This window comes from Ictalurus punctatus, chromosome 24 (assembly GCF_001660625.3).
Source record: "Ictalurus punctatus breed USDA103 chromosome 24, Coco_2.0, whole genome shotgun sequence".
NCBI classification, from domain to species: Eukaryota; Metazoa; Chordata; class Actinopteri; order Siluriformes; family Ictaluridae; genus Ictalurus; species Ictalurus punctatus.
Genome location: NC_030439.2, coordinates 6,138,719 through 6,154,642, shown reverse-complemented (window position 1 = coordinate 6,154,642; position 15,924 = coordinate 6,138,719). Strand labels below are relative to the sequence as shown.

Here is a 15,924-nt window from a genome sequence, read left to right as displayed (position 1 = left end):
CCCCTCCTCCTTTACATCTGCCACAATCTCAAACAGAATGTCCTTTGATCATGTGATGTCACTTTGTGTGAAATATAATTAAATAATGACATGCTTATAACGAGTATTGTAATTAATTGATCCTTGCATGTTTGGATATGCAAAGCTGCACAAAAGCTGTGAAAAATTATGTGTTGTTCATTAAGTCATTGTGGAACAACCCAGACATTTCACATACTATTAGTGTATTTTGATTCATTAAGAATGTTGTTATTAACAAAACTCCAACAGCATAACAGCAGATCCCTGAAAGCACAGTGAGGTCATCCAGCTACACGCAGTCATCGTTAATTGACGTCGCTTTGAAGTGACGCTTGAGAGAGCGAGGATATTTCCATTTGACTTGCTCTGATTCCTCTCTCCTCGCATCTCATCCTTGCATCCTTCCCTTGCATCCTAAGGGGGTGGAGCTAAGATGCGAGGAAAGGAAACGAGGATGCACAAATAAGAAATGAGAAGCACCCTCAGTCTTTGCTTCATTGCTACTTCAAGAATCTGATGCAGCAGCACTTTAGTGCTTTAGTCTGTCCAATTTACTTACCTACTCATATATACACTCCAAATCTTCAACTTTCATGCTAATACCGCTATCAACGTCATCACGCTGGTCATCTCGTAGCTCGCTACCTAGCAGAGCGAAGTCTCTGCCATGACTCAGCATGGCTGCATCGTTTAGCTACATTGCATTTTGAAACTGGATTTTATTGTTACTGTGTCACGGAACGTCACTCAAGATGGTGCAAGATGAGAAACTCTTGCTCTTTTGATTTTAGGAGTTAGCAGCGAAGTCTGACTGTTATTCCTTGCGAAAACCTTTCTTTCATAAAATGCAATTAAACACGGGAATAACAAAACTACAGAACCAATCAGCAAATTAGCCCCAGAATCAATGAACTCTTCACAAATACACGATATGGCCAAAAGTTTGTGGACACCTCACTGTCATACCCATATGTGCTTGTTGAACATCCCATTTCAGATGTATTCCCCCTTTCCTGTATTAATAACCACTATTCCTGTCATAATAACCACTCTTCCACTCTTCTGGGAAGGCTTTGCACTAGATTTTAGAGCGTGGCTGTGGGGATTTGCGTTCATTCAGCTACAAGAGCGTTAGTGACGTTAGTGAGGAGGTCTGGGGTTCTGTCGGTGTTCCAGTTCATCCAAAGGTTGTTCAATGTAGTTGAGATCAGGGTTCTGTGCAGGAAGTTCTTCCACTCAAACCTACTCAAACCATGTCTTCATGGAGTTCGCTTTTGTGCACAGGAGCATCGTCATGCTGGAACAGGTCTGGGCCTCTTAGTTCCAAAGAATTGTGCGCTTCCAGCAATGTTTAAACATTTCGGAGAAGAACCACCACTGCTGGAAAAAAAAAAAACCCAATAGAAACCATCACAAAAATTCTAACGGTTTCCACTACAAATACCATTACAAACCATCAGCTCTTAGCCATTAAAACCATTACCAATTCTCAACAAACCACCAGTAGAGACCCACGGGGACTATTACAGCTTATATTAAAAGCAATACAATTCCCATTATAACCATTACAAATGAGGGTTTCTATTGTTTTTTTGTTTTTGTTTTTGTTTTCAGCAGGGACATATGGGTGTGATGGTCAGGTGTCCACAAACATTTGGCCAGATTCAGGGTGAAACAGATGTGTTTCAGGGTGGACTTTTCCTTAAAGGTTGTGTAAAGTTATGGACCGTGCTTTAGTAAACTTAGAGATAGAGGGTGGGGCGACACACTTACACACACCCTCACGCACTCACAGGCCAGAAATAGGCTCTCACACACTGACTGCTGCAACCCGAATCAGAAATGGCTGCCACCGGAGTTCTCCCCTTTATCAGGGGGGTAGACTTAAGTGGGAATGATTTTAAAGTAAGTAACCATTTCACACTAGTGCCATTTTAACACTTATATAATCCACCTTTTATCCACCAGCTAGCTGTCACAACAGAAGAAACCCGACAGCAGTATTTCGCTATTCACTGTTACTGGGCGTTAGCTTGTTTAGCGTAGCAACTTGTCAGTATGTGACAGTTTGTGCTGTGTAAAGTTTACTAGTAGTGGGGAAAATACTCATTAACCTGGACTGGTATTCGAGGATGTTTAGAGTTTCCTTTAGGTATTGTTTAGTTTGTGTACAACCCTGTGTTTAGTTTAAAACGACATTTTTGTTGTGAAGATGCGTAGCCAGATAGCTGACGTTCGCTAGCTAGGAAGCTAAGTTGGTTAGCAAGCCAGCTAAAGCCAGCTGTTTTATTTATAACGTGAGGCACAACCGGGACGTACTTTTATTTAATTATTTTATGGTTGTGTGTGTGTGTGTCTTTTTTTTTTTTATTTATTTTATTTTTTTTTAATATATATATATATATATATATATATATATATATATATATATATATATATATATATATATATATATATATATAAAGACCTTACTCAGACTATAGCATATAGTGAGTAAAAGGTTGTTGTTATTATTCTTGACGAGTTAAAACCTTGCTAGCTGAATGCTCCAATAGTTATGACAGTAGTTTCTCTTATAATGACTTGTTGAGGTTTTGCCTTTAGTGTGTATCTAACATATCATGACCGTAATATATTAAAGGCTTACAATTTAGAAAGAGAGAGAGAGAGATAGATAGATAATTTTATAGGTGAATTTGCTCTGGAATTAATAAAGTGTGCTCGCGCTCTCTCTCTCTCTCTCTCTCTCTCTCTTTCTCTCTCTCTCTCTCTCTCTCTTTTGTAAACTGTACATTTGTCCTGATTAGTAATAGCTGTATGTGATGTTTTTTGTTTTGTTTTGTTTTTTTCCACAGGGAGGCTACTTTCCTGAACATGTTAAATCTATGACTAGTCTTCGATGGCTGAAACTCAACAGAACTGGGCTTTGTTATCTTCCAGAAGAACTTTCCTCGCTCCAGAAGCTGGTGAGTATTTCATAACGTTATAGAGTTGGACGCAAAAGTTTGTGAATCCTGGTCAAGTAACAAAAAACGCAACCGGTTAAAACCGTAACCGTGTATCTATTATCTATGTGCTGAAATGAAATTGAAAATAAACTCGGAGTAAACCTAACCTAAAGTAACTACAACCTAGAGTGGCGAACCCAGTAAAGCATTTCAGCATACCAAGCATATGAAAAAATACCGTAGCAGAGCCGATCAACGTATGAAAAACTGGTCATAGTTCAGCAACACGAACAAGCTCAGCGTCTGTATCTTCTGTGGCAACTTTATCCAATCAGTTCACAATTTATGTGAATTATTTAACTAAAGGCACCTCATCAGACTAGAGACTAGCTACAGAGCTAGATAGAGCATGGAAGCTTTCACTGATTTACCTTGTTTGGTCTGATTAGGGGGTTGGTGGTTCGAATCCCGCCTCCGCCCTGTGTGTGTGGAGTTTGCATGTTCTCCCTGTGCTTCGGGGGGTTTCCTCCAGGTTTCCTCCCCAGTCCAAAGACATGTGTTGTAGGCTGATTGGCATTTCCAAATTGTCCGTAATGCTGTGAATGTGTGTGTGATTGTGCCCTGTGATGGGTTGGCACCCCGTCCGTGGTCTTCCTTGCCTCGTGCCCCGAGGCTCCCACGTGACCCTGCATCTGATAAGCGGTATGTAAAATGGATGGAAGGATGGCCTGATTAGCGAACTGATGACAAAAACAGACAGATTTGAAACAGACGTCTCATCCATTCAGAGTCCATGCTGCTAATCAGAAGTGTTGTTGTGAAGCACCACTATGAAACAAAAACATAAGCACTTTGAGTAGTCTTAATTCTAACCATGAATTAATTGTATATATTTAGTCATGATAGTTGCAATACCAGGCTTTTGTAAGCAAGGAATTTTCTGAAACTGCATAGCCCTGATTTGGAGTATTGAGCGCTCTGACCATTTGCCTTTACATACACATACCGATTTAATGTTTCTTTCTTCTCCGAAATGTTAAAATCAGGAGCATTTGTCAGTGAGCCACAACAGTCTTACAACGCTACATGGAGAACTCTCGAGCCTTCCGAACCTAAGGGTAAATCAAATTATAATAATATAAAATGGATTATTTTTCATTTACAGAAGGAATTTTATGATTGAACCTGTGACCATTTTAATTTGTCACTTATTTGTTTTAATTCTGTGTTTAGGCGGTTGTGGCCCGGGCAAACAACCTCAAGAACTCTGGCGTTCCAGATGACATTTTTAATCTGGATGACCTCTCAGTACTGGTATGTCGACCTTTATTATATTCGTTGATTATTTATTAATAACTTTTTTTCTTTTGACGATTAAGACAGATCAGGCTCATTACACAATGAATAATTTTCCATCATCTTCCATGTATTTCATACGATCTTTCTCACCTGGGAGATGTAATTTACCCCTTTTTTTTGAGCTGACAGAGAATTATATACTCCAACATTTTTTGCAGGACCTGAGCTTCAACCAGCTGACAGAAATTCCAAGGGATCTGGAGAATTCTAGGAATATGTTGGTCCTAAACCTCAGCCATAACAGGTAGAACTGCGTATTGATGTGTTTGTAGCGAGTGTGACATTCTGGTCATTATTTAACAGGTGTTGGTGTTGCCTTATCTTATTTCCTTATTCTTGCATTTTCAGCATTGACAACATACCAAATCAGCTGTTCATTAACCTAACTGATCTGCTCTACCTGGATCTGAGTGACAATAAGCTGGACAGTCTTCCCCCTCAGATGAGGCGTCTGGTTCATCTTCAGACACTCATTCTCAACAATAACCCCCTTATGCACGCACAGTTACGGTGAGGCCGTGTTTCAGTCTATTTTCCGGAAGTCTCCGAGTGAGAGTATATGCAGTGTGTGATTTAGTCAGGCCCGATGACCTCATCATTTTGTCACTTGCTGATAAGGTTCCTGCGCATACTATGTTGGGTTTGTTTTGTGTTTCAAACAGGCAGCTTCCAGCAATGATAGCCCTTCAGACCCTCCATTTAAGAAACACTCAGCGCACTCAGAGTAACATGCCAACAAGTCTTGAAGGCCTCACTCATTTAGCAGGTACTAAAAGTAAAGCCAATGTGAAAGAAGAGAAACAGGATTTTAGTTGTGTGGATTTGTTTGCCAGTTAATGATTCATTTTATTCACAGATGTGGATCTGTCCTGCAATGATCTGACTCGGGTGCCAGAATGCCTATACTCCTTGGCCAGTTTAAAACGCCTTAATCTGAGTAGTAATCAGATCTCAGAGCTATCACTGTGTATAGATCAGTGGACCCAGCTAGAGACTCTGAACCTGTCCAGGAACCAGCTCACGTCATTACCCGTAAGTACTTTTCATGAGGCTGGAAACATAATGATGAAGGGCAAAGCAACCTGTATAGGAGTGGTGTCTAATCTTATGCACAAAGGGCTGTAGGTTTTCATTCCAACCAAGCAAATGTTACATCTAATCCAAGTTTGCAAGCCCGGTCATTCAAGACCAGGACCAAAATGATTAAAAACTGAAATTGTTGTATCTTGCTTTGTTGAAGTGGAGGTTTTCTAGCCATACTTGCCTTCTGGAAATAAAGTAACCCCTTCAATGTGCAAACACATTGGTCAGTCAGTCATGTCGTATTTTTGGTGCGAGTGTTCTAATCATTAATCCTCACCGATTGGTCAATCTGATCTTTTGCAGTCTGCAATTTGCAAGTTATCCAAACTGAAGAAGTTGTACTTGAACTCAAACAAGCTTGATTTTGATGGAGTGCCATCTGGTGTGGGGAAGCTGTCCAGCCTAGTGGAGTTCATGGCAGCCAATAATAATCTTGAGCTTATTCCAGAAGGCCTCTGCAGGTAGGAAGTCATTGTACTAATATAGGGGTTTGTGTGACCTACCCCCCCCCCCCCCCCCCCCCTTAAATTCCTGCTCTTGCTCCCACAGTTATTTTTGTTTGTGTTCGCTTGTGATATTTACTGTTGAACTTAGTTGGTTCTATTTCTCAAAATGTAAACAGTAAGTTTAATGACCTAATATTCTGGCTATGCGTAATGAATGAATAAAGTCCGGTTTACATCAGACATGGTGATTGCGTCTTGTCCGATAAGCTCCCACTTTAATTAACATGGCCTTTCTTTGCCCTGAGAGTCACCTTCATGAGAGTACAAACCATTTGTTCCTGTGTTCCTTGTGTCAGCAGGATCCCAGTCCCCATGTACACCTCTGCACTGAGCTTCACTGGCGAATTGTAATTTCAAATTGTATTAAACTACAGTATATAATTGTTTTGTTCATCTATATATGTATGCATTTCAGGTGCACAAAACTAAAGAAGTTGGTTTTGAACAAGAACAGGCTTGTGACGTTACCAGAGGCGATCCATTTCCTCACTGATTTAGATGTAAGGTTTTAAAATATTTTAGAAAATGACGCAGCTAAATAAATTCAATTTCACTCAGTACTCTTGTTAATATTTTGTAATGTAGGTTTTGGATGTTCGTGAAAATCCAAACCTGGTTATGCCTCCCAAACCGGTGGACAGGGGAGCCGAATGGTACAACATAGACTTCTCTTTGCAGAACCAGTTGCGATTGGCTGGTGCATCGCCAGCTACTGTGGCTGCAGCAGGTGGAGGTGCAGTAAACCACCTATTGTTTAGTTTAGTTTTGTTTTGTTTTGTTCCAGTGAGATTCACATATCCAATTACAGGAATTATGTTCACGTAATGCATCTATACAATCCTTGTATAGGAAACAGTCCAAGAGATCCGATGGCCAGAAAGCTGAGGTTAAGGCGGCGGAAGGATTCCACACAAGACGACGACCAAGCTAAACAGGTGCTGAAAGGCATGTCTGATGTAGCCCAGGAGAAGAATAAGTCTATTCAGGTAAGACTATCTATGTGCAGTTTGAGTTGGTGGCCTGTGTCATAAACATGCTTGTACAGTACTGTAATGCAGAAGATACTGTTCTACACATACATTAATTCAATTTCCTATTTAACCAGGAGAACGGTGATATGAAATACTCCGACCTGAAGTCCAAACGCTGGGATAAGAACCTAGAGAAGCCTCCGCTTGACTACTCTGATATCTTTATGGAAGATGTGGGTCAGATTCCTGGAGTCTCTCTGTGGCAGATAGAGAACTTCTTGCCTACTCAGGTGGATGAAGCGTTCCATGGAAAGTTCTATGAGGCAGACGCTTACATTATCCTGAAGGTAACATTTACATTTCTTTTTTTTGTTTTTAGCTTAGGTGTGTGAATTTTTATTTATTTATTTATTTATTTATTTATTTATTTTGCAGAAGTTTACTCGTCCAGTTTGTATTTCATATTTCTTTCCTTATTTTCAGACTCTTCTAGATGACAATGGAGCTTTGACCTGGCAGATCTATTACTGGATTGGTCAGGATGCCACCATGGATAAGAAAGCAGGCGCTGCTATCCATGCTGTTAATCTTCGCAATTTCCTGGGTGCTGAGTGTAGGACTATCCGTGAGGAAATGGGAGATGAAAGTGAAGAATTTCTTGCGGTTAGTAGAGCATGTGCATTCGATTTATTTTTGTATGGTCTTGAGTTGAGGTAGAGGTGTGGGTTGCGACTGGGATCCACAAAATAAAAAAAGCTGGAGAAATCTCTTTATTCTTGGGTTTTTATTCCTTTAGGTGTTTGACAACGAAATTTCCTACATAGAAGGAGGAACTACCAGTGGATTCTACACGGTGGAGGATACAAAATACCCAACAAGGTATTAAACTGAAGCACAATTAAAGAAACAAAATACCATAGCACCATGCTTCTGTTGCAGACACAGTTATCTGTGCTTTTTTTTTTTGTTGTTGTTGGACAGACTTTATCGTGTGTATGGGAAGAAGAACATCAGAATGGAGGCTGTGCCTCTAAAGGCAGCCTCCCTCGATCCTCGGTAAGTCTTGGATAACTTCTAATCTGCCAAGATATATACAAAATTGAGTAATCTCATGAGAGTTAAAACATTGTTCCCTTTTACAAGGTTTGTTTTCTTGCTGGATGCTGGCCTTGAAATATATGTGTGGAGAGGAGCCAATGCCACCCTTAGCAGCTCTACGAAAGCCAGGCATGTTGGGAGATCTATCTATCTATCTATTTATTTATTTATTTATTTATTTATAAAGCTCCTTTACCTAGCATTTTCCCCCCTTTGTTTCACTTTAACCTGTTGTACTGTTACTGGCATCTAAAGGTTATTTGCAGAGAAGATAAACAAGAATGAAAGGAAGGGCAAAGGAGAGATCACGTCGTTGATGCAGAATCAGGAGCCTCCAGAATTTTGGGAAATTCTTGGTGGACAGCCGGAAGAAATCAAGAAACATGTTCCAGATGACTTTTCTCCAGTTCGACCTAAACTCTATAAGGTAGGTGTCTGATTATTTTTCTCAGGATAGATGATACGGTAAAATGAGAGCATGTAATAAATAAATAAATAAAATTTTAAACTGAACTTATGTGCTGTAGGTTGGTCTGGGTTTAGGATATCTTGAACTTCCTCAAATCAACTACAAGCTTTCAGTTGAGCATAAGGACAAACTCAAGCTTGATGTGCTTCCAGAACTCAGACTGGTATGTGAAATAGTAATTGCTCAACTTAGAAACTTTTTCAGTAAGTTACAGTTTGGCTTTCTTTGAATGCGCTCATCATGACCGATGTCCTTCTGTTGCAGCTCCAAAGCCTTCTAGACACTAAAGGTGTATATATACTGGATTGTTGGTGTGAAGTGTTTATTTGGATTGGACGCAAGTCCCCTCGTCTCGTAAGAGCAGCTGCACTGAAATTAGGCCAGGAGCTGTGCAGCATGCTCCATCGACCAAAACATGCCGTGGTCATCCGCAACCTGGAGGGAACCGAGTGCCAGGTTAGACGTGCTTTGTTATGCAAGCTCACACTTTACCTAAAGCTCCTATTTAAATTTTTGTGTTTACACAATTGAATGGAAATAAGGTACACAATGCCTCTCCGTTTTTCTTACTAGGTCTTCAAATCCAAGTTCAAGAACTGGGATGATGTGTTGAAGGTGGACTACACCAGGAACGCAGAGAGTGTCCAGCAGAAGGATAACTTGTCTGGAAAGGTGAAGAAAGATGCCGAGCAAAAGAACCAGATGAAGGCTGACCTGACTGCGCTTTTCTTGCCCAGGCAGCCGCCTATGCCTCTTTCTGAGGTGAGGTGTCTATGTAATATATATTTCATTTCATTAAGAAGCTATGGTATAAAAACGACATTTTGCAGTCTCCCGAGTTGCACAACAGGAAAACTTGTTGCCCCGTAGTCTGGAGTTGGCAAGTTCAGATCTTGACGATGCCACAACCATCCGTGGCTGGGAGTCCACAATCAGCCATGCTCTCTGGGTGGGAGGGACATACACTCTTTCTCTCTCTCTTTCTCTCTCTCTCTCTCTCTCTCTCTCTCTCTCTCTCTACCTCCCTTCCTCCTGTCACTTTTGTGGAAGATATAAAATCAGAGAATAGTGTGAATATCAAAGAATGTTGAACATTTAAGCTTACTTTTATAAAGAAGGAGCCAATAAGCCAATTTCCTTCCCCCTTCTTCTTCTCATGAATATGAGCGTGCAAGTGGGAGGGTCTGTTTACACGTTATTAGCAAAATGGCAACCGCGGGGTGACACGGGTGTGGAAAGAGACGCGGGAGGAGAAGATGAGTTAGTGCATAATGGTACATAATATTATACTTGAAATGCTACTTACTAAAAAAAGGAAGGATTGTACTTTTGTACCATATTTTATTTACTTATTCATAGATTTATATTGGCACATCTAAATAAATATGATTTTAAAAGTTGTTCATTTAGTAAAGAGCCATAAGTAGTCACTAGATCTAGATTATAATTTTTTTCAATACTGTTTTTGCACTAAATATTTTATGTATTTTTGTAACAATAGCTGCTCTGTCCAAATTATGGTTCAAAAGAAAAATCAACTTGTTTTGATTATTGTAGAGCAAATGCAAAAATATCGAGATGTATATCGAGTATCATCAAAATTGAGAAAAATATCGATTTATCACATTTTTAGGTCTATCGCCCAGCCCTAATATACAGTTTCACACACGTATTTATCAGGAAATATTATTTAATTTTGTTTGGTTTAATAGATGTGATCAACTCCCATCTGAACAAGTTTTAATTTCAAAATAAATAAAAACCAACATTGTTTGTCTTTTAATGTTTTGCGTGTGGCTCACTGTAATCATTATACAGGCTGAACAAATGATGGAAGAATGGAATGAGGACCTGGATGGTATGGAGGGATTTGTTTTGGAAGGTAAAAAGTTTGCCCGGCTGCCAGAGGAGGAGTTTGGTCACTTCCACACACAAGACTGCTACGTGTTTCTCTGCAGGTAAGTGTTCCTTGGATAGCTGATCTTGTGGAAATAGGATTGCCTCTCGTTTTCCTTTCTTAGTTGACATTGGCTCCAGTTATCTGAACTATATGTGAAATCCCATATTTCTGTTAGTTAGTTAGTTTGTTTGTTTGTTGTGAGGTCACAATCAGGATTTATTATTGTAAGTTTTATCTCTACAAGCACATTAAATGATTTCCAGGAGTAAATGGACAGGTTTCGTTATGGCTGTAATGAAATAATTCATTTAGTTATTCAAAACGTTGACCTGTAGTCATGGTGCTAGCTTTCGGCCGAGGCAGACCCTGCAGTATTTGCCGAGTATGTCAGTTCTGTATGTAAGTAATGTGCGGTATGCTGTTTTTCATTTGTTTAAAAAACAAAAGCTGACTGACTTTGTTTGTGTGTTGCTTTGCAGGTACTGGGTGCCGGTCGAGTATGAGGAGGATAAAGAAAAAGAGAAGGGTGATGGAGAAGGAGAGGACGAGGACAAGCAACCTGAAGAGGACTTCCAGTGTGTGGTTTACTTCTGGCAAGGTCGTGAGGCTTCCAACATGGGCTGGCTTACGTTCACATTCAGCTTGCAGAAGAAGTTTGAGAGCCTTTTCCCTGGAAAGCTGGAGGTACAATTTCTTAACTGTCAGTAATGTCATTTGTTCAATTCTGTTGTATGAAAAGGTCTTTTTTTTAAAAGATTTGTGGTCCAAAATGTTACCATTTTCATGGTGTACATCTTCCAGGTTGTGAGGATGACCCAGCAGCAGGAGAACCTCAAGTTCTTGTCACACTTCAAGAGGAAGTTCATTATCCACAAAGGGAAGAGAAAGCTTAAGGTGGACAATGTGCAGCCCAGTCTGTATCATATCAGGACAAACGGCAGTGCACTCTGCACCAGGTTACCGTTCTAAGCAATACACATGTCAAAATGCCAAATATTATTTTAATATTCGTTTAATGTTAAAGGACTAACGTGCTGATTTATGTTCTTCTTTTCCGTAGAACTATCCAGATTTCCACTGACTCCAGTAACCTCAACTCTGAGTTCTGCTTCATACTGAAGGTAATCTTCTATGTATTTGTACTGGAGCTAAATGCAAAAATATTGCAAATCGGACATGCAAACATGTCCGATTTGCAATGTTTTTTTAATTTTTATTTATTTATTTATTTATTTATTTTTAAAAAATAAACTCATTTCAACAGTGATACAGGGGCCACCTGAAAGCTATGCATTTCCACTTTCTCAGCTTAAGCAGCAGTCAGAAGAAACCTGATTAAATTTCTCCCAGCGGAAAAAAGCGATTTGCTTACAGGGAAAAGATGCAGGAAGTCTCTTTGTTGATGCGTTAGTACCATTTGTTTATAAACATATCTGACTCGGAGATGGAGTCGGACGAGTCACGTGTTTAGGTGGCTCAGATAGGACCCACCGATTTTATTTGGGTAAATATTTACCTGTGAATTTACAAGCCTCGGTCTTGCAAGCCAGCAGAAAACAAGAAGGCAGGGACTGTGATCTTTTACCTCAGAACTTGCAAATTGACAGTATCGTGAGCTCAGTCTAGCTGCTGCCAAAAAAGGCCTGCTGGATGTGAGTGGAAGAAATTGATGAAATCTGTGTTGGCTGGTCGTTCAGTAAAAACGCAGGGTGAATTCTTCCACTCCAACTCTGGAAAACCATGTCTTCATGGAGCTGGCTTTGTGCACAGGGGCCTTGTCATGCTGGAACAGGTTTGAGCCTCTTAGTTCCAATGAAGGTAAATTGTAACGTTACAGTGTACAAAGACATTCTGTACAACTGTATGCTTCCATCTTTGTGGAAACAGTTTGGGGAAGAGCCACATACGGGTGTGATGGGCAGGTGTCCACATACTTTTGGCCACAGTCTGTATGTTAGTTTTCCATGCTCATGTTTATTATTAAGCCTTTATTGTAAATAGAGACTATTAATAATTTGTATTAATAATTTAAATCAGCATTTAATGTGTGCTCCATGTGGGTTCTTTGGAGCCATGAGCAAAAAAAAAAAAAAAAAATTCTGTTTAAAATACATTAACCTTTTGTATAACCCCCCCAACCCCCCCGCCCTTTTCTAGGTGCCATTTGAGAGTACAGACAACCAGGGTATTGTGTACACATGGGTTGGCAGAGCAGCAGACCCAGACGAGGCTAAGCTGGCAGAGGATATCATGAACTCCATGTTTGATGATACATACAGCAAGCAGGTACACATTAGGACCGTTGCTTAGTATTGGCTTTGAAGAACAATGTTTTGAATGGATTATACAATAATAAGTTGATTGCTTTTTAACAGGTAATAAATGAGGGAGAGGAACCAGAAAACTTCTTCTGGGTTGGCATCGGCTCACAGAAACCATACGACGAAGACGCAGAGTACATGAAATACGCCAGACTTTTTAGGTTAGAAATTTGAAATCCGTTTTTTATTTCACACATTTTATGTATTGCTTGTCGTGCTGATCTCCGTTATGAGAGTTCATTCGCCTATGCCGTTTCACTGCAGGTGCTCCAATGAGAAAGGCTACTTTTCTATCTCGGAGAAGTGTTCTGACTTTTGTCAAGACGATTTGGCTGATGATGACATCATGCTCCTGGACAATGGAAAAGAAGTAAGTGCTTACTTCAATGTTTATTTAAGTAAACCTTTGGACAAAGGGCCAGGGGAAGTGCGTGATGGCTTGTGTGTGTTTTACAGGTGTACATGTGGGTTGGCAGCCAGACCAGCCAGGTGGAGATCAAACTGAGTCTAAAGGCTTGTCAGGTAAGACTACATTACAACTGCGATCACTAATGATCCTGCTTGTTTTTCTTCTGTCTCATCTTTGATTTGATTTGCAGGTCTATATTCAACACATGAGGTCCAAGGATGCAGAGCACCCGAGGAAGCTGCGCCTGGTGCGCAAAGGCAACGAACCTCATTGCTTTTCTCGTTGTTTCCATGCCTGGAGCGCCTTCAGGACGGTTCTCGCGTAAAATATTCACACACGACACAGCTGTTATGTACAATATAATGAGCATTACTGTATGTAATACTCTGCGACTATAAAACACCCACAAGAGCTTTCTTTTCGTGCACTGCGATTATAGTAAGACGTTATTCGAAAAGCGTATACAATATGATGTTTACCTACTTGAACGGTTCTTAAAGTTTCTATTTATATGTGAGGTCTAAAAAGGAGATAAAGACTTCTAGGATAGATGTCGTAAGATAGCAGTTGCTGTATTTTTGAAACATCTGCGCAGTAAATACTACAAAGAAGGGTCACTGGGTTTACATTCTATTTATGGTATCGATGAATTGAACTAAAAATAACTAATCAGCTTTAATGAATGCTGAATTAAGTCGCAGCCAATCAGTTTGCTAACCTTTTGCTAATTCAGCTTAACCGTGTCAAATAGGTTCTTTTGAGTTTGTTGTTTTTACCAGTGTAGACACCAAAAGGAATTTGCACACTTTCACACCGTCACATTTATTTTTGGTTTGAGCTCGTTTTATATATCATTGGTTTGAATAATTGCATTTCCTGTTGTATTCAATGCTAGGAAGTACGTTTACGCCCTAGATTTTGTCACTTAAAGCACAAGCTGCGCTTTGTCTCACAAAAACAAAAAAATATATATATAAAATATTCTTCAGAAATCGCTGGTGCCATAGACCGTCTACTACGTGTTATTTTGTACGCAGGTGCTGTCTTTATCGTCTGCTGCTTTAGGATTCACTGTAAGGATAGTGACTGGCATTGCTGAAATTATAGACTTTACAGATAATTTGGGTTGGACTTTTTTATGTTTTTGGAGAAATGTCTATGTGGCTTATCAGGACAATTATTTTTGTTTTCTTGCTGCTTGATGCCCTTGAGCTACCCTGCGTGCATACTGTTAAAAAAAATTAAATAAAAAAAAAAAGAGAGAAGTATACATAATAAGGGTACATAATGGCAGTAAGTGGCCTTAGCAATAATTATCCTATTTGCGGGTCACTTTAATTCTTTAAATGTTGAATGTTATCTTCCATTTGGTCAGGGAAACGCATTTAACCAAGGCTAAACAATTCAATGTATTTAATCATGTTTCAGAGGGATTGGGAGAGGCAAATTTGTATTTAAGAATGTCACTGTCTCTCTTGTTTTTTTTGTTTGTTTGTTTTTTAAAGCGTGTGTGTGCATAAAATGTATCTGTACAAATATTTTCTGCCGCTGGACCCACCTGCAGATGCTATATTTATGTATTTTTTATGAAAGTAAAAGTTCCAACACAATTCTCTACAGTGTCATTGAGGATTTGTCATCACGTATCAAAGGCCCGTTGTTTTTGTTTACTTAATAATTTACAATATTTCAATTCATAGGAGGCTGCATGGCCAAACTTCTGTTGTAGGATGTATACCCACTCCAGGGATATTAGATGAGTAGAAGTAAAAGTAATACTTTAAACAAATATATAGCAAGTTTTATTTATTAATATATAGCAAATTTAGCATTTTTCAGTTTAACCCTATGAAGGCTGACCTCAAATAATGGCCAGAAATAAAAAAATAAAAATTAATTGAAGGGTTTATTGGACCCTTATTAAAGCGTGTGTGTGTGTGTGTGTGTATATACATATATATAATGTATTTATGTGTGTATATATGTATGTGTGTATATATATGTATGTATGACAACAGTGTTCATTTTAGTAACACGTACAAATATTGTTCATTGCATTTGGAACATTTCTGTTGATTTTGGTTCTTTAAAGAAAAGGAAAAAAAACACTTTTTTTTTTTTTTTTTTTTTTTTACACAATCTTATTTCATTTTGAACACTGTAGTTCTTTAAGATCTAAAAATACACACAAAAAAAATATTGTGTACTCTGAATTTCTTCTCTGAATCAGTCAATATAACAAATTATGATAGCTAAGGAATTATTTTAGTGAAAATCGATGAGGAAAACGACCATTATTAGCAAGTGAGCAGGTGGCATACAGTGGTGCTTGAAATTTTGTGAACCCTTTAGAACTGTCTATATTTCTGCATAAATATGACCTGAAACATCTTCAGATTTTCACACGAGTCCTAAAAGTAGACTGAGAACCCAATTAAACAAATGAGATGAAAATATTACACTTGGTCATTTATTTATTGATGATAAATGATCTAATATGACATCTGTGACTGGTAAAAGTATATGAACCTTTGCTTTCAGTATCTGGTGTGACCCCCTCGTGCCCATTCCTCAGTACAGAACAGCTTCAACTCTGGGATGTTGACAATGACGACTGATTTATTACCTTATATACCTGCTGTATTATATTTGATACACACATTTTCCACACGATTTTACTATAAAATAAGGTAAGAAAGGTTAAGTAATTATAAGTTGCTTCAATAGAGGAAATATTCGTATTGAAATGTTACTAACAATATATGTTATTCTTGCTGTCACTTTTTCAAAATTAGTAAAGATTTCCCTGCCAAATACTTGTTGAGTCATTTGAAAGCAG

General features: G+C 39.0%; 1 protein-coding gene across 1 annotated transcript; it reads left to right on the top strand.

Moving 5' to 3' along the window:
• The first annotated feature begins 1,777 nt into the window (after positions 1 to 1,777).
• On the top strand, positions 1,778 to 14,695 carry flii (FLII actin remodeling protein). The gene is made up of 30 exons (XM_017454790.3): positions 1,778 to 1,926; positions 2,877 to 2,987; positions 4,016 to 4,087; positions 4,203 to 4,283; positions 4,487 to 4,572; positions 4,677 to 4,838; positions 4,991 to 5,094; positions 5,185 to 5,360; positions 5,715 to 5,872; positions 6,333 to 6,417; positions 6,503 to 6,650; positions 6,767 to 6,903; positions 7,023 to 7,235; positions 7,372 to 7,551; positions 7,685 to 7,767; positions 7,870 to 7,944; positions 8,032 to 8,115; positions 8,242 to 8,413; positions 8,514 to 8,618; positions 8,720 to 8,911; positions 9,029 to 9,217; positions 10,274 to 10,413; positions 10,835 to 11,039; positions 11,157 to 11,311; positions 11,416 to 11,476; positions 12,513 to 12,641; positions 12,731 to 12,837; positions 12,941 to 13,046; positions 13,133 to 13,198; positions 13,276 to 14,695. Exons 1-30 carry the CDS (start codon positions 1,864 to 1,866, stop codon positions 13,408 to 13,410), a joined length of 3,780 nt encoding a protein of 1,259 aa, XP_017310279.2. The 5' UTR covers positions 1,778 to 1,863; the 3' UTR covers positions 13,411 to 14,695.
• Positions 14,696 to 15,924: the final 1,229 nt, after the last annotated feature.

Coding starts and splice junctions, on each gene's coding strand:
- flii (XM_017454790.3), top strand. CDS start 1,864: ATGGCTGCCACCGGAGTTCTCCCCTTTATCAGGGGGGTAGACTTAAGT. Junction 5,095..5,184: donor AGGCCTCACTCATTTAGCAG/GTACTAAAAGTA, acceptor TTTTATTCACAG/ATGTGGATCTGTCCTGCAAT. Junction 11,477..12,512: donor AGTTCTGCTTCATACTGAAG/GTAATCTTCTAT, acceptor GCCCTTTTCTAG/GTGCCATTTGAGAGTACAGA.